The sequence below is a fragment of the Antechinus flavipes genome, chromosome 6, assembly GCF_016432865.1.
Source record: "Antechinus flavipes isolate AdamAnt ecotype Samford, QLD, Australia chromosome 6, AdamAnt_v2, whole genome shotgun sequence".
Lineage (NCBI taxonomy): Eukaryota > Metazoa > Chordata > Mammalia > Dasyuromorphia > Dasyuridae > Antechinus > Antechinus flavipes.
This window is the reverse complement of record NC_067403.1, coordinates 215,783,046-215,808,248: the sequence shown is the minus strand read 5'-3', so window position 1 is coordinate 215,808,248 and position 25,203 is coordinate 215,783,046. Positions and strand designations below refer to the sequence as shown.

Here is a 25,203-nt window from a genome sequence, read left to right as displayed (position 1 = left end):
CCAGCTAAGTGATTCTGGGCAAATCACAAAATTGGGCTATTTCAATTTTGTGATTTGTAAAATAGGGAAAATAATAGCAGCTGCCTCAGGGTTGTGAGGGTTAAATGAGATGAGATTTGTAAAATGCCCTGCAAACCTAAAAGAACTATATAATTGTGACCAAAAAAAAAATTTAAGTCAGGAATCAAGGGCTTCTTACTCTCAAATGATTGGTCTTCCCACTTTACCACACTACATTAATGTATTTTTATGGTTGTACTTATATTTTAATTATTTCCTTAATTTGTCTTTTATGCTGACAGACACACTAACTATAAAGCAAGACTTATAACTGTGATGCTAGAAGGGAGGAAGATGTGAAATTTTCTTTGTTGTCATTCTAATAGTTATTCACTAAAATGAGATGGTCTGATCTGCAAAAAGGAACAACAAAATTCCAATAATTCTACTCACACCATTGTATGTCATAACTGAGAGATGGAAGGTACGGTTACTCACCCACTGGTAATATCATCAGTCCTGATGTTCTTGCCTAGAACATCACCATCACTCATGTAGCCGGTGGCGTCCATGCTGATGCTTTCTAGGTCCATTTCATCTCCCCCCTTGTCTGAGATGTCCACGTGGCAAACATTGCTGCCTCTGGATGCTAGCTGCCTTCTCAGAGGGGCAGAGTACATGTAGCGACCTGACTCGGTGTTGATAAAGCGGCTTGCATTGGCTCTTGGTGGGTACCCGTTGCCCATTGAAGGAGCATCACCTGCTTGAAGCCGAGGGCTAGACTGTCCAATTCTCCATGACAACGGAGTAGGTCTTCCCGTCAAACTGAGGATGCTGCGCCCACTTATTTCAGTGGTAACATTGGCGTCAAAGGTTGTTTCCAATGTGCTAGAAACAAAAAAAAAAATCTGTGTCATGACTGTAATGGCTTAAGGGTTATTAGAATCTCTAAGGGGAGTGTTGTTTCATTTTTTCTGTGTGTCTCTGCCTAGTCTGGTGCTTTGTCCATGGTGGGAGATTAAGGAACACTTGTATTAAATTAAGTATCTTTCAAAAATGGCTTAAGTGGATTGAGAAATGGCTTTGAAACCACAAAGATGTGGGTTCAAGGCCCACATCTGACACATCCTGGCTGGACATGTTCTCTTGGTATTCTAGGAAACTTTTTGTTTTGTTTTTGTTTTAGCTTTTTTAAAAATTAAATTGTTATTTTATTTTTACTTTATTACTCTTTTATTATTTATTTTATTATCATTTATTTTTATTAAAATATCATAAAACATATTTTATTAAATTAAAAATAATTATTTTAATTATTAAATTATTTATTAAAATAACTTATTATTTTTTATATTATTGGCATCAGACTATAGTTAACTTACATCTATCAAGCATCCTTTCTATTGCTGTCGAGATTTTTAAAATTTTGATTCTTCCATTATCATGGAATACAATGTTTCACAATTATGTAGAATCACTGGGAGAATGTTAACATTAAATGAATGGCCTTTTTATGACAATGAGCAACTTGGAAAATATTGAAAGTATTGAACATTTTCTCAAATACATCCCACTTTTTTCCTTCTACTCAATTCTGCCATTTTATTTTTTATTAAAATATAAAAATTTTTATTAAATTTATTATTAATTTTTATTAAAATTATTTTTATTTTTCCAAAACATGAGTGGACAATTCTTCGACATTGGCCCTTGCAAAACCCTGTGTTCCAATTTTCCTCCCCTTCCCCCATGCCCTCCTTTGATGGCAAGTAGAAATAGTAGAAATATATGTTAAATCCAATATATGCATATATATTTATACAATTATCGTGCTGCACAAGAGAAAAGGTGAAGCAAAATAAAATGCAAGCAAACAATAACAAAAAGAGTAGAAATGCTATGTTCTGAACCACACTCAGTTCCCACAGTCCCCTCTCTGGGTATAGATGGCTCTCTTCATCACTGAACAAGTGGAACTGGTTTGAATCATCTCATTGTTGGAAAGAACTACATCCATCAGGATTGATCATCATATAATCTTGTTGTGTATAATGATCTCCTGGTTCTGCTCATTTCACTCAGCTTCAGTTCATGTAAGTCTCTCCAGGCTTTTCTGAAATCATCCTGTTGGTCATGTTCTAGGAAACTCTTAAAGACTCAAAGTTATGGAGAAGGTGCACATCTGAGTTTGTGGATTAAAGTTTCTCCACTTGGATGGTTCTTATCCCTTGAAATCACAGGTCTAGTCTATAATCCTATGCTTTGTTCAGTCAATTTTAATTGTATCTAACTCTTCATGACCACTTTTGGGGTTTTCTTGGCAAAGATACTAAAATGGTTTGCCATTTCCTTTTTCAGCTCTTTTTAACAGATGAAGAAACTAAAATAGAGTTAAATGACTTGTCCAGGGTCATGTGGCTCGTATCTGAAGTTGGATTTGAATTTAAGTCTTTCTGACTCCAGATCTGACACTTTATCCACTTGCCACCTACCTGCTTTATAATCCTATCTTAAAACATTAAAAAAAAAAGCGTATCCTATGCCAGTTCCAATGATCTTATGATGAAGAGAGCCATCTACGCTAGATGAGAGGAGGAGGACTGTGGGAACTGAATGTGGATCACAACATAACATTCTCACTCTTTTTGTTGTTGTTCATTTGCATTTTATTTTCTTACTCATTTATTTTCCTTTTTGATCTGATCTTTCTTGTGCAGCAAGAGAATTGTATAAATATGTTTACACATATTGGATTTAACATATATATTTAACTTGTATAACGTATATTGGATTACTTGCCATCTAGGAAAGGGGGGGGGGAAGGAAGGGAAAATCTAAAACACAAGGTTATGCAAGGGTCAATGTTGAAAAATTATGTGTGCATATGTTTTGAAAATAAAAAGCTTTTAAAAAGATTATCCTATCTTTTAATTTTTTTAATTAAAAAAAGATGACTTTACATTAAAGTTTTTTTAAAAAGATCTTAAAAAAATAAAAAATAGCAAAGAGCATTATATCGAATGCATACCTTAAAAGTTCTATACTTAGGCAGAAGAGTTTTTCGCACATGTTACAAGGCAATAAAACTATTGTCATAAAACAAGTCAGTATTCTAAAATGATTCAAATTAGACAATTCAAAAACTGTCAGAGACATGTCATATCTTGCATTTGAACATCAGAAATGCAGAATGAATTTTTTTTTATGAATGGATCCAAAAGGAATCATTTTAGTAACGTTACCCCCCACAATCATCTCCTAAACTAGCATCTAGTGTTTTGCTGATTTTCATATTTTTATTTAAAAATTTTTTTCTGATCTTCATATTTTGATGGAATAGTAACTTCATCAAAGTAGATAATTCTTCCCCTGCTATACACAGCAACCTATCTAAGTCTTTGTCCTTGAGCATGTAGACTACGAAGTGTTTACTTTTAACTCAGAAAAGCAAATAACTTGAGAATAGTAGGGCTGATGAAAATAAGACTTAAGGGATTCCAATTTATCTTTTCATTCCAGGTTCTATTTCACAACTTTCCTTCTTTCAAGGTAACATTTCCCATCCAAACATATTTGTTTTTTGGTTGTCTCTTCCATGAGATTAAGAAAAAAAATTAGGGAAGAGATTGTCTTTTGCTTTTCTTTGAATTTCCCAGGATTTAGTACAGTGGATAGAATATAATAAGTGCTTAATAAATGCATGGGAGCAGCAAATGATGCAGTGGATAAAATGCCAGGTCTGGAGTCAGGAAGATTCATCTTTCTGAGTTCAGATCCAACTTCAGACACTTCCTAGCTGTGTGACTCTGTGTAAGTCACTTAATTCTATTTGCTTCAGTTTCCTTATCTGTAAAATGAGCTGCAGAAGAAAATGGCAAAACCCTTCAGTATCTCTGCCAAGAAAATTCCATATGCAGTCAGGAAAAGTCAGACATGACTGAAATGATTAAACAACAAAAATCAATAATAAATGAGTGTAAAGTTAGCAGTGTTGCTAATCATCCTTCCTAGCCACAACTCATATAGCTGAACATCTCTTAGATAATGCAGTCAATCAAGGCCATTTTCAGAACCTTGTTTTGTATCTATAACTGGCTTCTCTTGAGAAATAACAGGACAAAAGGCCTCAAAATATGAAAAACATATATGTTCAAGTAAAATAAAAAATTCACATTATAGGTCAAAAAGAACTCAGAAAACAAGTGAATTCTGGGATATAAGAAAAACATTTATTTGTTCCTAAAGGACACTAATGTATATATCCTGACAGGATATAATCCATACTTCCTCATGGTAATATCATGGGACCCTACTAATGTGAGGAGGACAATGAATTTTCCGAAATACCTTAAGTAAAATTTTCCGTTAGCAGATTTTGGTCCCATGTGTTCCGCAAAGCATGGCCAAGACATGAGGTCTGCCCTGATTTAGTTAGCACTATAAAAAGTGGGGAAGTCTGGGGGCCTCATGGCTATATTCATTAGTCATAATGAGCTGTCATATTAATTGAAACTTGAAAATCAAAATAGACTCACTGGAAGTTCTACAAAGGAAACTCAAACTTAGCTTTGGTAAACAATGCTAAAGTACACAACCTCAATCTGCCAGAATAATTTAATATTGCTAACAGTGATGTTCATTTAAACCTCTTACCCAACTTTTAAAATAGCCTGATTAAGTTTCCTTAAAAGCAAACTGATTTGTGTTCAAACAGAATCCAGATATACATTTTAAACATATTTCAAATATCATCTGGATTTTAAAAGGACTACCCTATTTTTATATATGTATAACTGGGCATGATAAACACCATTCCAGGGATTTATAAAAGAATTTTAAGTATGTATATAAACAAGAAAATTAAATAGAGTTCACCTGTCTATGTATACAAGTGTTGTAGAAATTTCTAAAATGTAACTCAAATCAAATTTAAATAACTACTGGATCTATTTTATTATCTGGCTTTTATATCATCTGATGCATTTAACAATCTTTTTAGAAAGCTTATTTTGGAAATCCTTTTTACATGGAAATCTGTTTTCTAAAATTCTCCTTTTCATGTTCTATGTAATTCTTTCTGAATTCCAGTATGCTTTCAAATCAATTTCATTTTTCCAGTTATCAATACTAATCATTTGACTGGTGGTACATGCTGGCACGGAGCTAACGGTATGGAATTAGGTGCTGATTTGATAGACATTATTCATGCTGCTGCTTACCTGTGTGTAACCTGAGTTCCTCGTAAACTGGACATAGTCTCCTCCAAGTTTTGCCGTAAATCAGCAATGTTCTTCACAGTTCTAAGTCGCCGAGTCTCAGGATCTTCCCCTAAAAAAAAAAAAAAAAAAAAAATTTAGAAGGAGCAGTCACAACTAAGCGCTGCTGCTTAACATGTAGTCTCTATGGAATAGTGGGGAGTGATGATGATGATGATGGTAATGGTGATGATAATGATAGCAGCAAGTATATACCTAGCACTTTTAGACTTGCAAATCACTTTTGCATTTGTTCCTCACCACAATTCTGGGATATTTGTTGTTTTGTTCAATCATTTCAATTGTACACAAACTTCAGGAACTCATTTGGGGTTTTCTTGGCAAAGATACTGGAGTAGTTTGTTATTTCCTTTTCCAGTTCAGTTTATAGACGAAGAAATTTAGTCAGGATTAAGTCAAAAAAAGTGACTTGCTCACAGTGACACAAGTAAGTCTGAGATGGGATTTGAATTCAGATTTCCCTGACCCATTACTCTATTGACTATACTGCTTAATTGACTCATGGTAATGGATCACAGCAATGATTTTTGGTGAAACTGGTTATCAACTTAAAATGTAGCATATGGTTTTCTTTACATACAGTCCATTTATTACTTTTAAAAACTTGTTTTTTTCTCAGGCGTTACCTTCCACCAGTGCCAGGGGAAAGTTATAGAGCAAAATATTGAATCTTATCAACTGTAAGCATATGTCCAGTTGGACGGACTTTAGCTTTGTTTCCCCATGGCTTACAAATTAATTTAATCCAAACCATTCATTCGGATAAATAATAAACATGTGCTTTGATGGAAGCTAACTTCTTACTGCCTAAGTCTGATCAGTTTCATTATTTTTAAGGCAGAGGTTTGTAATTATCTCAAGTTTCCCAATTTTAGTGGGTTCTAGTACTGAGTGAGTAATAACATCTGAAGCCAGCAGGTAATTAAAATGGACTCGCTTAAATTTAGGATGATTTTCCATTCATTTGTATAGATTTTTTTTAATCTAGGAAACACACTTACGGAAAGTTTAATAATGAAATCAGATATATTAGTCACAGAGGGTGGTACAATAAAAAAAAGAAGGGAGGGATTTGAAGTTATAACACCTTGTTCAAGTCCTATCTTTAGTTTTATAGCTATGTCACTTTACCTTAGTTTCTTAAATTGAAAAATGAGGATAACAATATTTGTACTCTATAATAAAGCTCCTAAAGTGTTTATTAAGAGATTAAAGCACTTCATATGTGAGAAATATTATTAGCAGTGGACTGAAAAACAAGGATTAATCAAAAAAGACACCTGCTTTCTCATTAGCACTTGGCATTCTGTGTCCTGTTTGGGCCATCACAGTGTAAAGAAGAATTTTTTTTAAAATTAAAAGAATTAAATTTTTTTTTCTATTTTAGAAAGAAAATAATAAAAACTACTTTGAAAAAATGAAAAGGTAACCTATTTATGAAAGATAAGAGAAGCAGGGGATTGTTTAGGCTGGCACTAAAATGACAGGGAAATCATTAAATGAATATATTTTCTATTTCTACATAATAGAGTTAGGAGAAATGAGAAAAATTTATCCTATTTCTCACAGGCCACATGGTTAACTCCTAGAACACACTTTTAGGAAGATTATGGAATTTTTGTTCTCAGGCAGGACAAGATAATATTTGTCTTGGCTACAAATGTAGCCTTGTCTGAAGACTGCTAAATTATCTTTAAAAAAATAAAAATTTGCTAAGGGCAAAGTATGATAGGAAATTCTATAGGGGGTGCAACTCGTAGTTATATAGAGCAACTGTTGTTGCTCTTCAGTCTCAAAGAGGATCATGACATCAAGGAGACAATACCATGACATGCAAGTGGATTGGATTTAAGTGAGGGAAGGGCTATGCAAAGTGACCTGCCTCACTTTCCCCTCTAGAGCTATCTGAGGCTTAGTGGCAAGATATCAAGATGAATGGAGAAGTCCCTGCATGAAATGAGAGATCTTGGTCTTAGGTCAAGTGACTCATCCAGTCAACATGTCTGAGAGGAGGGATTGGAATTCAGGAGTCAGGAAAACTCCTCCTGAGTTCACATCTCCCCTCAGACACTCACTGGCTATGTCACAATAGACAAGTCACTTAACTTGTTTACCTCAGTTTCCTCATCTCTATAATGAGCTGGAGAAGAAAATGGCAAGCCACTCCAGTATCTCTGCCAAGAAATTTCTAATGGGGCTGCAAAGGGTTGGACGTGATTGAAATGAATGAATAACAACTTCTTGGTTCCAAGACTGGCTCTTTATCCACTACCCCATAGTTGCCTCTCTGGAAATACCAGATAACATTTTATTTTTATATTTGAAATAAATATTACATTCCAAAGACTAATCAACTCAAATATTTATTAGTTTTTCCCTTATTCATGACAGTAAGAATTTTGGAAGGTACTTTTCTTGAGTATTAGAAATAAGCTAACTTACATTTTCCAACATACTCTTTAAAAGAAATATATTCCTTTAAAGTAAAAATGGAGCTCTAATTTAACTATCAAATCACCACAAAATAATATATTTTTTGTCCTCCACTTACACAACTAATTACATTTATTTTATTGTCAATTCAGCAACATTTTATCTTTGCAGAATTGCCAAAGTGTTACTGACCATTCTACGCAATTCCAAGAAATGAACTGAATATTTGTTATGATGATAAGCCAATAGGAAAAACTATAATCCCTTAATTAAATTCATACTGAATTCTTGGGAGGCAGAGATGATTTGGTTTCTGTTTTTGTATACCTAGCTCAGTGTCTGGTACGTTGGAAATATTTAACAAATGCTTTTTGAATGGATAGATAGATGGATATTCCTGTTGAAGAAAATGAACTTGTGACCATTAATCTATTATTATTATTCTTTGGTGGAAATTGGGGTTAAGTGACTTGCCCAAGGTTATGCAGTCAGGGTCACACATCCAGTTTCTGAGGCTGGATTTGAAATTAAATCCTTTTGACTCCAGGGCTGACTAACGTATCCACTGTGCCATCTAGCTTTTCCTTGTAACCATTAACTTATAATAATTTTACATATTTACATATTTTATACATACATGAATTAATTTAATATTGGTCCCTGTTAGATTATAAGCTCCTTGAGGGAAGGAATCATGTCTAATCTTTATATTGCACCTCATGTATGACCCTATGCATCATCAAAGAATACTTGCTGATTGACTGATGAAAGGAGTAAGAAAAAAATTACTCCAAGAATTATCTACTATCCTCGCCTGGTAATGATATTATCCATATAACATCTCTTAGCTAAAGACCTATATTTTAGTGCTTGTTCTAATTTTTCTAATGGGGAGATTTCCAAGTCTAGTAGTTGCCACTGCTTCGGGCCATCAATGACCTGCCTCTCCTGGGCAGTCACTTTGGGCAGCAATGAAGATCCCAATTCATTGATCCCTCCCTCCTATAAAGTCTCATGATTCCTTTATACTCACCAAAAGCTTTCAATATGATACTTCATATTATTCATTCATTCACTCAACAACCACTTACTTAGAATCTGTGATGTTTTTCTGATGTCTCAGTCCCTCATTAAATTGTAAACAATCAACTCTTAATTCATTTTCATGTGTCCAACACTTACTGCAACTAGAGTTATCTCTTTCACATCATGGGGGTTAGGAGTGTAGCACCCTCCTCCATTTGAAAAATCCATGTAAAGTTTTTTGGCCTCTTTTGATACCAAATAAAAAGTATGAATTTTACCCTTTTATTTTATGGGGTGTTTACATTACCTTAATGTAAAATATGAGTTAATCATTTGTCCATAGGCTCTCGTCATCTGTAGGTTTTTGTATGTTGTCTGTGGCTTCCACAAAACTCTCAAAAAATGTCTGTTTAATTTCTTAAACTGACCCATGCTCTATTGAAACCACAATGGGAAAAGTCACAATGTGGAAGGAATAACTGTACTTTCATGTAATAAATACTTAATAAAGAAATGTTTGAATCATGAGATTCCCCCTTAGCCTAGTGGTTTGTGAATGGAACTCAGTAGCCAAATGTTATACATTATATGAACCATAAGAGTTTACTCTGATACTGAATAACTGTGCAAAGTTACCTCTTTGAGTCTCAATTATTGTCTATAAAATGGCAATAATAACATCTAAAGTTACCCCCATAGTGTTACTGAGAAGTTCAAATGAGAGGATGCAGATAAAGTACTTTACAATCCTTAAACTGCTATATAAATACTATCTTTTATTATAATTTTAATTGTTATTACTATTGTGGTATAATTCTAAGATGTATTTTTCATTGGATTGATCTAAACTATGAGTACCTAAAGGAAATTCCACATTTACATAACTAAAGACATGCAAACTACAATTGATCAAATACTTTCAGTTATCAGCTTCTAAACACACATGGTATTAATTTCTGCTCTCAAGAAGAATACTATTTATCAATTTAATCCAATCTGACAGTACCATTCAGTATCTTGGTAATGCAGCTTGCAGTAAATTTATCTTTGTTATGTCTATATCTTCATTTATAAGAAGACAGGTTTTTCTCTGTCTCTATTCTCATGATCTCTCGACAAGTAACAAAGATTAATTAGTTCCTCTGGCTTTCCAAGGCCAACAAATGAAACTGAAATTTCATTTTTTTGAGGGGAGTTATGATTTGGACAGCTAGTATAAATGTGACCCTGTCACTCCCCAGCTCAATAAATGCTAGTGGATCCCTATTATCACTAGGAAGAAATACAAATTCCTTTATTTGACATTTAAGCTCTTTCTAAATTGGATTCAACCTACACTTCTAGGTTTATTATACATTACCCCCTTTCATTTTTTAAAAAAGTCAATAACTAGGAAAATTATATACAAATATTGGGACAATAGATGGCAGACTGAATGTGATGGTATTAATTTTCAATAAAATATAGGGGATAATGAACAACTATGGCATTTATGGCAATTAAGAGAGGGGAGAAAGAAAGCAGGAAGGAAGAGAAGAATAATGGAAGAAAAAAGAAAGAAAGAGGGAGCAAGAGGGAAAGGAAGAAAAGATGATGGGGAAGAATAGAAGTAAGAAAAGAAAAAGGGGAAGAAGAAAGAAGGGGCAGATGAAAAGTAAAAAGAAAAGGAAAGGAATGTAAAAGGAAAATGGAGGGAGAGAGTCATAAGGAAGAAAGAAAGAAGACACTAATGGAGAAATGATGGAAAAGGAAGAGAAATAAAATAGAAAAAAGAAAGGGGGAATAGAATTAAGAAAAAGAGAGAAGGAAAAGAAAGGAAGAATAAAGAGAAGGAAAAAAGGTAAAAAATAAGAAAGGGAATTATAAAAATGAGGAAGGAAAAGAAGAAAAAGGAGGAAAGAAGAGAAAAGGAAGATGAATAAAATGAAGGGGAAGGAAGTAAGAAAAAGGAAAGGAGGAAGAAAGAGGAGTGAGAGGAAAAAAGTGAGACAGGGAAAAGAAGTGAGGAAAGGAAGAAAGGAAGAATAAGGAAAGTAAGAAAAATAAGAAAAAAGAAAAGGAAGAAAGGAAGGAAGGAAAAATAAGCACAGAAAGGGAAGGAAAATTCAAAATAAGGGCAGGAAAAAGAAGCAATGAAGGAAAAGAAGATGAAAAGGAAAAAAGGAAAAAGGTTGGAAAAGAGAAATATGGGCAAGGCAAGGAAAATAAAGTTAAATATTACATCTCATGATATGTCTTAGTGACACTTCAGCAAGCTTTTCTTTCTTTGTCCTTTCCCTTACTTTTGATAGCTTTATTTTATCACCACCACACTCAGAATTTCCCAAACTCATCGAAGACTTACCAGCGAGCTCTTCTAGGCCAGATTGTCCACTCTTGGTGTAGAGTACTGGCTCCATGCTCACTCCCGCTGTGCTGGGCTCGGTGGTGACATTCCCTTCATTGTCTGTCTGTGACCTTTACACACAAATCAAACCAGAAACATTTATCAATAGAGACAGAGGTAGTCGAATCACCTACAACATCTGCACAACTGACTCTGTTACCATTTCAGCACACATTCAAATTGAGAGACCAGCAGACTGACTTTACATAATTCATTAGTCCCATGTTGAGCAATGTCCTAGAAACGGAAACAGTCACTGAACTGTAAAAGATTAAATATTCATAGTCCAAATGGAAGGCCTGCAATCCCTCATATGAGGCACTGAAATGCTTCTTTGAATTTTGAACAAGGTAATCAGCTCTGCCAGACATGAGATGTTTGGTAGGGATAACATCAGCACCAAACACCAACTTAAAAGTGATCAGCCTTGCCAAGGGAGTCAATCATAGATGTGGAAAAAAGGCAACTCCATTTACGAACACCTTAAATTTGTCACCTGATGTGACATCTCACTAAAAGGGTTATTTGAAAACAAATGAAGAATGCTTTCAGTGCAGGTGTGTTTGCTAGCCAGGTTTGAATCAGGGTTCCAACTTTTTGACATAAAAGGGGTCTTTGATTATTATCTCAGCACTTGACTGAAATCAATATTCTTTCTAAATAACTACTTTCAAAATGTTCTCATCTTTGCATTAAATCATAAGGGGAAGCACTGTGCCCTTCAAGAAACCAAATAATTTTTCATGATATAAACACACATACAAAAATATGACACATACACACATCTCTGTTCATTTAGGAACAGTATATATAAATACATACATGCTTAGATAATGACTCACTTATTAATTTGCATCTTACTAATCACAATTTATGTTATTTCAGTCTAATAACACTATTTATGAAGAAAGGGTTCAGCTGGAGTGTGGACTGATGAATAATACTAAAACTACATCTTTAAAAGTATTCCATGATGCTAATTTTTGACTAATTTTGGCTGACTTCCCACCACAATTGGTCTGAAAGTGAGGGATGTCATTATACATAAATTCTCAAGTACTTTTGGCTCTCTCCAGATTTAACATCAATGGACAGTAATTGCACACTCAAAGGTCACTGCAAAATACAGTGGCTCCGACAAGTGAGGGACTACCTTTCAGAGGTCAATATATTAAAGAAATAAAGATGACAATCCAAGAGGCACACTGAAATGAAAAGATAAGTTGGAAGATAAAATTGCATGCTCTTTCAAGGACTTTTGCTTTTGTCTCTCTATTCCCAATGCCTAGCATAGTGCCCAGCATGTAATAGGCACTTAATAAATGTCTCTTGATTGAATGAAGTGGAAGCTTGTTTCTTTCCCTTGATTATTATTCATTAGATTTTATCTATTACATGGTTTCCTTCTCTTTTGAGTTTAAAATTAAATATGCACTTGTAAATATATTACCATATATCTTTGAATATGTTTTGTGGATTTTAAAATAATCCTGGCAAAAACAATTTTAGAAAAATAAACTGGAGTTTCTGCATAATTGGTAATGGTTTCTTTTTAAATGCTACCTCTGAAAAAAATAGAAATTTATGCTTTTTAGATCAAATACTTAGGTATATATGCATTACTTTTAACACTGCCAATATGTTATTAGTTATAATATTTTTATGAGTGGCAATGCAGCTGCCTTCATGCTTCACAGAATATTGGTATTCAAACACTGTCTGTAGATCAGCAGTGAGTCATTATCTAAGCATTTGTATTCTTTTCTGTCTGGCTTGCTGAACATATTACTTGAATTAATAAAGAGATGACAATCTCATGTCTAATAAGTTTAGTCTTGTCATTCACGGAAGGACAAGAGGGACAGCAAAAGAGGAAAAAAAAACAATGACAAAAGGTCTAGCCACTCCTGTCATTTAGCCAATTGACAAAGGTTTCTTGTTTGTTTTTTTCATTATGAGGATCCCAAACCATAGCCATTCTTTTCAAGCGCCAGACAGGTGAAACTTCTACAAACTTACATGATTACAGAAGAAGAAAGGGGGAGGAGAAAATTGGAATTTTTTGTTCAGTAACATAGCAACATGAAGACCAGTGTTTAAATATAGACATGTGTGTGTTTTTATATGTTGTATGCTCAGAGGAGAATTCCAGCTCTTTGATGTCAGAAATTTTTAATAAGTTATTTCATTTTTTGCTTTTGTATTTCTTAAAGCTTAGCACAATGACATGTAGTAAGTACTTAATAGATGTTTATTGACTGACTGCAGCTTGCACATAGTAGCTACTTATGAATGCTTCTTAGATTGGATTTTATAAAGGAAATGTTAAGTACCAGTTTCAGAGACACTCGTTATTGTTGAGTCATTTTTGTTCACGCTAACTTTTGTTTGACCCTATCTTGGCAAAGATACTACAGTGGTTTGCCATTTTCTTCATCAATTCACATGTAGATGAAGAAACTGAGGTAAACAGGTGTAAGTGATGATTATACAGCCAGTGTCTGATGCTAGATTTGAACTCAATAAGATGTATCCTTCTGACTCCAGGCCAGGCACTCCATCCTCTGAGCCTCTTAGAGTTACTCATTACTGCTCTTCTATTAGTGTAGACTTAAATTCTATTTGCCTGTCTCTAATCTAGTTGATCACTATATATTCTTTCACATTGAACCCAATGCTTTTCCCAATATATCTCTAGATCTGAAATAAATCAACCTTTGCCTAATTCATATTCTCCCCCAATGTCTTCAGTGTATATTGAGCTCTCTTGGAACTTCTGCAACACTCCATTCCTTTGTCCAGCCAGCACTTCAAAATGTATCCTACAACTACCTTGAACCCAACTGTTGGTTCAGAAATGCTACAGATACACCCCCTGCCTTTGAAGAGTCTGCAATCGAGGAAGAAACCTTAAGGCCCTTTTCAACACAATCTTGTATTGGATTATTTGTACTGTTCTCTCTTTGGTCTTAATACTATTGCCACAAAAAATTGTAAACTCCCAACCATAGGAAAATCACGATTATCAATTTACAAGGAAATAATTGTTTTCTTTCTCCTATCTGTACCAATGAACTTTAAGGGCAAATAATTGGAAACAGTGGTTTTACTTCCAGCATTTTTTTCTTGCAATACATTTATAATATATATTTATATATGTCTATATATTTGTATGTGTATATATATATTTACATATATATATATATACATACACATATAACTGTATATACGTATATACACATACACAATACTATATGTACCAATATATACAAATGTTACATATGTATACATACACATATACATTTTTTCAATTGATACAGCTTAGTGCTTTGAGGCATCGTTAAAATGTAAGCATAAAAAACTGCTTTGTCTTTACTGGTATCCTTCATAGTTTCCTAAACAGTGCTAGGTACTCATGAAGTACTTGCTGATTGGCTGTAGCAATTGACTAAATGGAGTAGGAAAGAAAAGACTTATATGTCAAAAAAAAGTGTCTTTTATCCTAACCAATATTTACTGAGTGATTGTTCTCATCGTCACCCTGTGCTAGGTGCTGTAGATTTACCCAGAAAAAGCTAAGCCAGAATGGCCTCCCTAAGGAACTATCCAATGACCTTAGCTCAACAATGAAGAAGTCCCAAAGGAATGACTCCTACCTGTACATGAAAGGAGCTACTGTTGCAGTGTTGGGATGGTTGTATTGCTGTTGGGGCTGAGGTAGCTGAACACTGACAGTATTACTTCCTGTTGTCTGGGTGGTACCAGTTGGCCCATTGACAGTCTGGCTGCAGCTGCTGCTGCTATTCAAGGTCACCATTCCTCCAAGCCCCTTTCCCTCTGAGGAGGCTAAGCTGGAGGAAGAACTTGAGCGCCTGCTGTCCATTGGGGTCTTCTGATGAGACAGCCCTGAGCTAGGTTTCCCGCTTCGGCTTCTCTCCCCTTCCTTCGAAGGTGGTGGGGCACTTGGGGATTTCCCAGGTGTGGTTTTCATCCCTGGTTTTGGTATTCCGCTGTGTGAGGAGGAGGTCGGCACCTCCTTCTTCGCACTGTTGAGCTTCCCTCCTTTGGGTATAAAGCTGGCGATCTTCGATGACTTTTTGGGCATCTCTGTGGTAGTGGTTCCCGTTGGTTCTTCTTTTGGCTCCTCTTTTATTTCTGGCTTCTCTGTGACAGATGTTCTCTTGATAGTATCCTTGCTCTTCTCCTTTTCTTTCTCATTGCTCTTGGGGGAACTCTTCTTATTGGTCAGAGCTCGGCTGAATGTCCTCTGTGCAATTCCCTTAAGTGCGATTTTGGGGCTATTGGAAGCTGGGCTGGTGGTGGGGACATTTCGACTGGTGGCCTCTATCTCCTCACTCTCCTCAAAGGTGGGCAGCATCTCCAACCTCTCGCAGCTGGTGTCTCGGGAGCCCGGACCCTCCCCTGTTTTGGATCCTCCTTTGCTATTGAAGAGCTTCAATTTTTCAAGCATTGATTTCTGGTTGTTAGGAGCTGGCTTGATATTTTCGGAAGGGGGTCTGGGTGTCTCTGGCACTGGCTGCTTTACAGAGAGCATGGAAGACGTGGCAGTGTGCTTAGCACTGAGGGATTTGCTTCGCCAGGGTTTTGCAGCTGAGCCTGGCTGGGGGATGGCTGAAGAGTTGTTGCAATGAACAGAAGTGGGACTGCTGCTACTCTGAAATGAGGCAGGTGCATTTTCATTCATCCCTGGGTGTGAAGAGGTGGGGCTTTCTGATGGCTCTGGAGAAACAGAGGAGAAAAACATACACACAATTATAAATCTTTCGTTGCACTAAGAAAAGTTACAAAGAGGTTATTTCTACACAATCTTAAATGATACCATCCAACAATATTCCTTCTCCTATTTCTCTTTATAGCATGGAAATGGCCCTGGGGCTTCGAAAGTTGTGCTCTGTCTAATCTGAACACACTCAGGTAGCTTCAATAATGGGTACAGCATGCCTATAATTTGAAAACCAGTTCAAGTCCAGTGAGAGCCAATCATCAGGTGAGAAATCTATATAATCAGAGCAACTCATAAAACTACCTAGTCTAAGTATAGAGAGGTTGAAATCATCCTTAATGGAGACAGTACCCACAATTCTGTCTGTTTCCTATGCTGTCAACTATTGAAATCCTTCTGTTCCTTAAAGACTGAGCTCCAACACTTTCTTCTATATAAAGCCTTTTTTGATCTCCCAATTTGTAGTACTTTCCCTTCCTAACTGCCTTTGATTTAACTACTTTATATTTATCTGTATTCACCCTCCCTTTTAAAACTAATTATTCTGTATATGCTTATGAATGTGTTTACTATTTCCACAGGCTCATTAACAGTAATGATGGCTTGATTCTTTATATTTGTATGCTTGATATCTAGGATGATATTTGGTACATGTTAGGTGCAATTACAGATCTTTTGAAATTGAAGTACTAGACTACAAATGTTTCAAGATCTAAATAAAATGTCATCTAAATCACCTATCTTAAGAATTATCTATAGTTATATTTTAAATCCTAGACTACTTTCCTCTCTACATCTAATTTATTCCAGATCACATTCTGAACTATTTTTTGATTCATATTTAAAGAATGTGCACTGCTTTTGATATCAGGTTCCATAAAGCACAATTGAGAGGTCATGTAGCATAATGGGTAGGGAATTGAATTTGACATCAGGTTCAAGAATGCCTCAGACACATTTCTGGACAATGTCCTTTTGCCCATTTGTACCTGGATGTCCAAAGGCATGTCATTTAACCTTTTAGTGCCTCAGGTAACTTTTCAAGGCTCTAAATTAAGAGCTCTGAGATTCTTGGTGTCTTTCTAAAGCTCTAAACAACTCTAAATGTTGTTCTGTGACTTTTTTGGAATATCCACACTAGACTTTCTTTACCCTGCTGAAATCATGGGTCTGGACCCACTCTACTCCAAAAAAAAAAAAAAAAAAAAAAAAAGAATAATTAAGTAGGCAAATCTGCATTTAAAGAAATCACATTATAAAATATTTTTGAATATAGCCATACAAATAGCTTGAAGCTTTCCAATTTTTTCTTCCCTTTTAAAGATAACAACTGTCTAAGAATAGGTGCTGACCTGCATTGGTAAAGGAAGATTCCTCATAGTCTTCACTATACAAATGAAATCCCAGTTTTAGTAAAAAGAAAAAAAAATCTCTTTATCTTCGTCAGTTCAAAACGTGAGATGAGAAAGTATTACTAGTTTAATTTTTAGTAGAGAAGAAAATCCCCAATGAGAAGTCTGCTAGGACCCCAAAATCCACACATTTGATTCCACTGACATTATTAGATAGACACTGGGATCCAACTGGATTACAACAAGCTAGACGAGAGCTGGACAAGTTCACAGGACTCTGTCACAGGCAGGGAAACATGAGGAACACTGCTATATCCCAAAGCAAAGACTTCCCTTTGGTTCTCAGCAAGCAATGCTCTCCCAAAAGTTTTTTTTTTTTTTTTTTCATCATTAAAGCCACAAAATGCTTTCAAATAAGAACTGGAGTTTACTTGTATTAGCGTGTTTTCAAATGTGGATTTCCATTACAGACTGAGGCTAACCAGTTTTTTTTTTTTTTTAAATAAAATTACAGTGTCTTTATGCGGCAAACTTAAATGATACATCTCTATCTCCTAAGTGAATCCAGCTGGAAGAAAGGTTGGTGGCAGTTATTGCCGGCATCCCAACTCAACCCCAATTCTCTGCTTTCCCTTCTCTAACATAGATACTCTAACATCCCGTACCCCAAGTCTAATCTTTTTAGTTTTATATAGACAGTTCAGCAACTAAAGAGAAAACCTAAGGGGGAAAAAAAGATTGCAATTAGATTACTTACCTAGCAGCAGTCACTTTCTCCATTAATGTTTGTCTTTGAGAACTTACCCTTTTGGAGACGCTGCACTCCCAATTGTCACAAATGTTTTCAGTTAAACTGCTCATGTTTCTAATTAACTTTTGTCATCCATAACTGCTCTACTACCAGGAGCCTGCTGGGGATTAACGGCATTTCTCTCTCTCTCTCTCTCTCTTTTTTTTCCCTTTTTTCAAACCTATGTTTCTCTGCCCTCTAGCAACCAAGTACACGGTACATAGAGCTGCTTTTTATAATTTAAAAATAAACGGCTGTTGAGGGCTTGGGCTTTTGCAGAGGCAAGAGCAGTCTGGTGAGTCCAACACTGTAAATCATGGAGCTCTTGTAACCACATAAGAACTGCTTCACTTCATTTTCAGAGAGCTCGGGTGTGATCCAAAACAGACCTCCCAATGTTTGAAAACATCTTCCCGACTTACTGGTAATTCGGATTTGGAGGGGAGGGGGCTAGATGCTCCCTGATGACAGCCTCATGGGCATTCAGACCACGGGGTCTGTGAATTTGGAAAGCCAAGAAAACAAATAATTCCCTTGGGAAACAGAAGATGTTACCAAAAAAACCAAATTTGACCCAAGCAATAGGCTTCCCCAGTGTCTGATGATTATTTCTAAATAATAATAATTAATGGGGCACAGCAAGTTTCCCATGAGGCTTTTTAAAAAACAATTATAAATAGTTGAATCCCAGGACACCCGATATTCAAAAAGAAACTCAGATCACCAATATCAGCAGGAACAACCTATTAGTTTCAGTGGCACACATGGTACAGTCACTCCCTCAGGGACCAGAACTTAAGATGAACACTTTACTTTTCCAGCTTTATTCCATATTACTCTACTCTTTATATTCTGCGGTCCATTTATACTAGCCTTTTTAATCTTCCTGATACATGATCCTCCATCTCTTATCTCTGTACTTTTCCTGGCTATCCCTCACAGAATGCATCCCTTCCTCAATATCTCTTAAAATTCTAATTTCCTTCAAAATTCAATTCAAATGCCACATGCTTTCTACATGAAGACATAACTGATTCTTTTAACAGTTTCTCCTTTTTTCTACCTCCCACCTCTAGTCCTCTCTTCAACTACTTTGTATCTATTTTTGATGGTATATGCCCACTGTTTTTCTGATGGAAGGTAAGCTCTTTATGAGCAAGGAAGTTTCACTTTTGTCTTATGTATCTTTAGAACAAGGCAGATAATAGCTATGGAGTAAATGCTTGTTGACTGAACATATCAGTCCTGCTCTCAGCTCAGTGTCCATGACAAGTGCTGTCTCCAAAAATGTCTCAGATGGGATTTGTGTACGCAGTCCCTGTGTGATTTAGTAGCACCAGAAAGTGGTAGCGAATGTGGACTATGGCTTCATAAAATCAATGGCCACATCTGACTCTTGAGCCAACCCTTTGCCTAATAAGGAACTGGCTTTCCCAATGATACTGTAATCTCTAAACTGCATGTCATCACATAGATGCCATATGAGATGGCTTAATAGAAGCCATATGAGATGAACAAGTGAAAGTCTATTTTGAATATGGATCAGGTGATTAATTAATTGCCCACCTAGTACTTTCTTATAGTCCATTTGATCATGTTAACTGTTATTGAACTACTGGACACACACACACACACACACACACATAAATTATATATGTGTAAATTCAAAAATATTATTTCCCCCAATTATATGTAAAGATAATTTTAAACGTATATATGTATATATTTTAAATTGAGGTCCAAATTTTCTTCCTTTCTCTGTGTTTCCCCCTTCCTCAGATGGTAAACAATTTGATATAACTTATAAATGTATGATCATGTAAAACTTATTTCCATTTTAATCATGTTGTGAAAGAAAGAGACCAAAAGGAAAACACACACACACACACACACACACACACACACACACACACAAAATAAAGTCAAAAATAATATGTTTTGACATTTAAATTCCACTAGTTCTTGCTCTGGAGGCAGATGTTATTTTTCATTGTAAGTCCTTAGGATCATTTTATTGCTAAGAATAGCTAATGATGAACTTGATTATTATACAATATTGCTGTTACTGTGTATAATGACCCCTAGTCCTGCTCACTTCACTTTGTATTAATGAACTTAAATATTTGGGGAGACTACAATGATAACTACAAATAGTTTATTCAAACTTTAATATGATATCCTTTAGGAATAGGTAGGTACTAGACACCAAAGACAATGAGGCAGGCAAAATAATCATTTATAGAGGTGGGCAAAATGCTCCAAGTTGCACTTGGAAGTTCTGTTTATGTGTCAAGAAATGAAGGGAACTGACCAAGGCTCTATTTGTCTAGGCTGTTTTCACTCAAATCAGAATGGTATCACTCTGACTCCCACTTCCACTCCCCCTTCTTTGGATCAGCAATGTGGTAGGTCTGAAAAAATGACTCAAGTCTCGCTTTGTTCTGTAGAACTCATTCATAGCTGATATAATTTCATATAGTACTACTGGAATATAATATAACATAACCACATATTATAATACTTCAAAGGAAGATTCATAAACTAAGGTAATTTCCAGATTAGCCATTCTTTTTTGTTGTTGTTGTTCTCCTCTTGTAGTTACACTGCTGTAACTTCCAATAGAGATGGTCATCCTACTAATTCCAGTTTTTATCTCCTCTTATCTGGACAAATTTAATAACTTCTGATTAGTCTTCCTATCTCAAATCTGTCCTCTCTTCAGTCTACCTTCCACATTACTGCCAGAGGGCTTTTTCTAGAGATCTAAAACCATGTCATTTTCTTGCTCTAGAAGCTTTTGCGGCTCCCACTTGCCTTGAGGGTAAAATATAAAGTTCTCTAGCATTTGAAGTCTTTTAATATCTGGCCCTAAAATAAAATTTAAAAAAATGAATCACAATGCCTGGCACTTAATAGGTTCTAAATCAATGGTTATATATTGACTGACTCCAATATTTATAATATATCAATAAACATTATATATATATATATATATATATATATATATATATATATATATATATATATATATAGTTTACTAATAGGTTGTATATAAGTCTCCTTTACTCTGTTCAATAGCCAAAGAATCCTATGTGCTCTTTTCCATTGGAGATGTTCCATTTTTCTCTTTTGTGAAAACAATGGATAGAATGCCAGGGATGGAGTCAGGGAGACATCTTTTTGAGTTAAAATCTAGCTTCAGACACTTACTGGCTATATGACCCTGGGCAAATCACTTTACTCTGTCTGCTTTAGTTCTTCATAACTAAAATGAGCTGGAAACGAAAATGTCAAACCCTCTAGTATCTTTGCCCAAAAAAACTCCAAATGAGGTCATGAAGACCTCACCATCATTTGGGATAAAATCCTCCTCCCTCTGCCTATTAGGATTTTTAAGTTCCTTCAGATCTCAACTCCTGTGCCATCCTCTACATAAGGGCCATCCTGACATCTGACCACCAGTTTCTAGAGCTCTCAAGCCTCCTAAATTGATTACATTTAATTTTGTGTACATATTTCAGACTTACTTGTTTACATTTTCTTTCTTCTATCAGAAGGTAAGATCCTCAACCTATATATCTTCAGCACTAAATACATTACCCAGGACACTGCACTTGTCTAGTAAATGGTTATTGGCTTTGGAAGGAACTTATAAGGTGTAGGAAGACATAAATAAATTATGGATGATGTTTCATCATCTATTATTGTTTTCCCTAAGAGACAAGCTATCTACCTTTGTGTATTAAAATCTCTCTACTTGAGTATTTTTTCTCATGTGACATTTTACGTATTCAAAGAGCATTTACTTAGTACTAACAATCATTTCCAGATCTACTCTAGAGAACCAGTCACTGATTTATAGAGCCTCAAAATTACATGGGAAGAAACAGCAACACAATATTTCCTGTTCTGTTTTTAGGATATCCCTTGGTTTGTGAAAACCAGGATAAGAACTCAGAGTTCCAGAATGTCAACTTGCCTGTTTAGACTCTAAGGACCAAAATCTATGCTTCCTTGATATGAGACATATGCCAATATATAAAGCCACCAGAACTAAAAAGATCTTTAGAATGGAGTGAGTTGATGTTTTCTAGTTCTGAAACCCTATGAAGTACGTTGCCAGCTTTTTTGATCTAAGGATCACATCTTCCTTTCCAGTATTCATTCGTTGATTTTGATAAAAGACACAAAGCTCTCGTGGTGTTCCTAATTATCTACTTATCAGAAAGAGCTCAATGTCATGAGCTTTCCCCCCAAGGTCAATTGTAACAGATGCTCACTAAATTGACTGTTATTTGAGATAATAACACTCACACAATCACCTCGATCTTTTAAAAAGTGCTGTCTGAAGGCAATTCCTTTCTTTGGAAAACTGGCATTCCCCATCCTAAGTGTTCCAATTTGTGGTGCCCTTTACAATGTTAATGAAGTAGGATATTATAACAGGAACATCATTGGATTTTTTTTGTCCTATTACTAACTTGGGATGGACCACTTAATCTCTTTGAGACTTTGTTTCCTCATCTGTAAAATGAGAGAAGGTACTTTTTGAGGCCTATTTTCCAAATACCTAAACAGCAGGCCTAAGGTTAGGCTAAGAAAATCCATGCAGTCATTGACCATCCAAAGTTTGATGGATTCATACCTATCTCTAAATATGTTGACCTTCCAAAGTTCACTTAATATTTAACAGTTGGTGGATAAAACTGTTATATTCAACCCCAGGAAATTCACACACAGCTCCAAAGTGCCAGAAACATATTAGGCAAAACTCCAATGGGCTTACTTTAAAAATCAATAGAACTGCTTTCACTGATATCTATCACAGTCCACAAATTTATGAATATATACTTTTTTCTATCAAGAATAGATGATATATAAATTTCTCTGTTAAAAAACTTTATATGAGATAAATACTTACGTTATAAGGGGTTGGGGGAAGAAAATAAAAGAACTTATTGAAAATGATGGAGCAATTTTTTTTTAAGTATATGTGATCTCTTTTACAGGTGTAGTGTATAATGTAAGGGACCTCTGGTCAGAAAGCCTTCAATTCAAATCTTATCTCTGACACTTAATGCCTATGAGACTGGGTGAATCATTTAAACTCCCGTTCTCAATTTAGAGCTCTAATAAAGCAGGGGTAACAACAATACCTACTCCGTAGGACTATTAGGAGAATCAAAAAAAGATAATTATATCAAACACTTTTCAAATCTCAAAGCACTATATAAATGCAAGCTCTTATTAAATTAAAACTAAATTACAAAGTGCCAATCAGGGTTTAAGAGTGAATTAGCCCCAATCTTCAACTTGTAGAGTCTGATTTACTAATTTGTTTTCCTGATAGTTTTAAAAATTTCTCACATATATCATTTGTATGTCAAAATGATTGGATCTGCTTGAATAAGTACTCCCCCCAAACAAAACACAAACTAAATCTTGTGCTTTCTAATGAACATCACCCCAGTCCACAAACCACTAGTGTGGAGGAGAAAGTTTCATTCAACCAAGGCTAGAGATAGGTTACCTTGAAGCAAAGGATTTCTCCCCCCTCCCCTTCTTTTAAAGCTAGGGGTTGATCCCAGAGAGGAATGATGTTTGTTTTTTTCAGAAACCCGCCTTAACCTTCACTTACAATAACCAAAATACATTTTAAATGAAAATACTGTCTAGGTTGGATAAATAAGCATGTCTTCTCCCTTGCCCCCCACCCCTCCCTTTCTAAAGGCAAATGCCGGTCCCAAGTTTATTTTGTTCCCAGCATTTCAGTTAGGCATACGTTGGTGGTCTGGTCAAAATGCCAAAAGGCATCACTGGATAAAGTATCGTGTACTGGCTGATCTGTGCTCCCAATGAACATTCCTATTACAATAAGCCAATCCTTGAGGAAGGGGAACCCCCCGCTCCTCATCCCCATCCATGAAGGCTTCAGGCTTAAATCTCCCACTGAACTCTTTAGGGAATGGGCTTGATAATTGGGACTGGAGAAAATGTTTGCAATTTCCTATAATTTGTCAAGCTGTCAATCTCAGGCATGCAAATTTGTTAGAATAATTGAAACCAGTTTTTTTTTTTTTTTTTTTTTTTTTTATAAAGGGCATGGACTACAGCAACAAAGATGGCAGATTGTTTTTAGGATGCCTTCCTGTTACCCAGGTCAATCCCTTTAGCATTCATTTTTCAATTCCAAGACACTATAAACACAGGAACTTTTTATTTCACAGCTGTAGGAAAAAAAAACTGGTTTTCCATAAAGTTCATGATTTGACAGCAAAACTACAAAAATCTATTAAGCAACTATTGTGTACAAAGTACCATGCTAAGTGCTGGGAGAGATAAAAAGTTGGGATAAGAAAAACATTTAACTGTAATATACAACACTACTCAAGTGGAACCAGGATCCCATCAATTCTGGAATTTCCCTCCACTGACAGGTGCTCGCCCAGCCTGTGTAACTTTTTTTTATTCCTGCTTGAAAAGTTTCCTATAGATGATCCATACAATTCTACATGGTAAGTTTATTTATAGGCATTACACTGTATTTTTAAAAATTTATCATTAATGTGACTTATTTCTCTTCCCCTCTCCCAATTTTACAGAAAAAAGAAACAAGAATAGAAAAAAAAAAGATGAAAAAGGCAGATAGGGAGATGAAGGGATAATTAATTGGAAGTAGAGATAGGCAGTACAAGTTACTTTACTGAAGTCTTTTTGAGCAGGTCCTTCTCTCCAGGCCACTATTTTCTCCTCTGTAAAATAGTCTTAAGATCTTTGTGATGGTGTATTCCTATCAATCTGCAACTTGGGTAGGGCAGAGAGGCTGGAGGAGCACTTGTGTTCAGAAGTTCTCAGCTAGTGTAGTATTAAAGGCAATAGAGTTTATGGTAAATCTGGCATCAATAATACAAGATGTCCCCAAAGTAATGTGATGTTTTAAGCTATGAAAGTGACAGTAACCATTTTGGGGCCATCCTCTTGTGACTGAGAACCAAAAGACTACCAAATGAGGGAGGAACCGATTCAGGTAAGAAATGTAGTAAATGAAAACTCCCTTGAGGATCAGCAGTGGAACTGACCTACAGGACCAATAGCTTTTGTAATTCCAGCCTCAGTGAGAAAGGCAAGGGGAAACAATGACTTTGAATTAGATGGTTTCTTAGGCCCATATTTCTGGTTCTGTATCCATGATTCTA

The 25,203-nt window shown here is 35.5% G+C and overlaps 1 protein-coding gene across 2 annotated transcripts in view; it reads right to left on the bottom strand.

Moving 5' to 3' along the window:
* Positions 1-25,203, bottom strand: part of NAV2 (neuron navigator 2) — a 442,768-nt gene that overhangs the window by 189,206 nt on the left and 228,359 nt on the right. For both annotated transcript variants that reach the window (XM_051965599.1, XM_051965600.1), the window contains 4 exons: positions 14,778-15,861; positions 11,080-11,192; positions 5,220-5,328; positions 499-888 (listed from right to left, as the gene is read on the bottom strand). In XM_051965599.1, the coding sequence (XP_051821559.1) occupies positions 499-888; positions 5,220-5,328; positions 11,080-11,192; positions 14,778-15,861 (1,696 nt within the window). The remainder of the gene's footprint in view (positions 1-498; positions 889-5,219; positions 5,329-11,079; positions 11,193-14,777; positions 15,862-25,203) is intronic.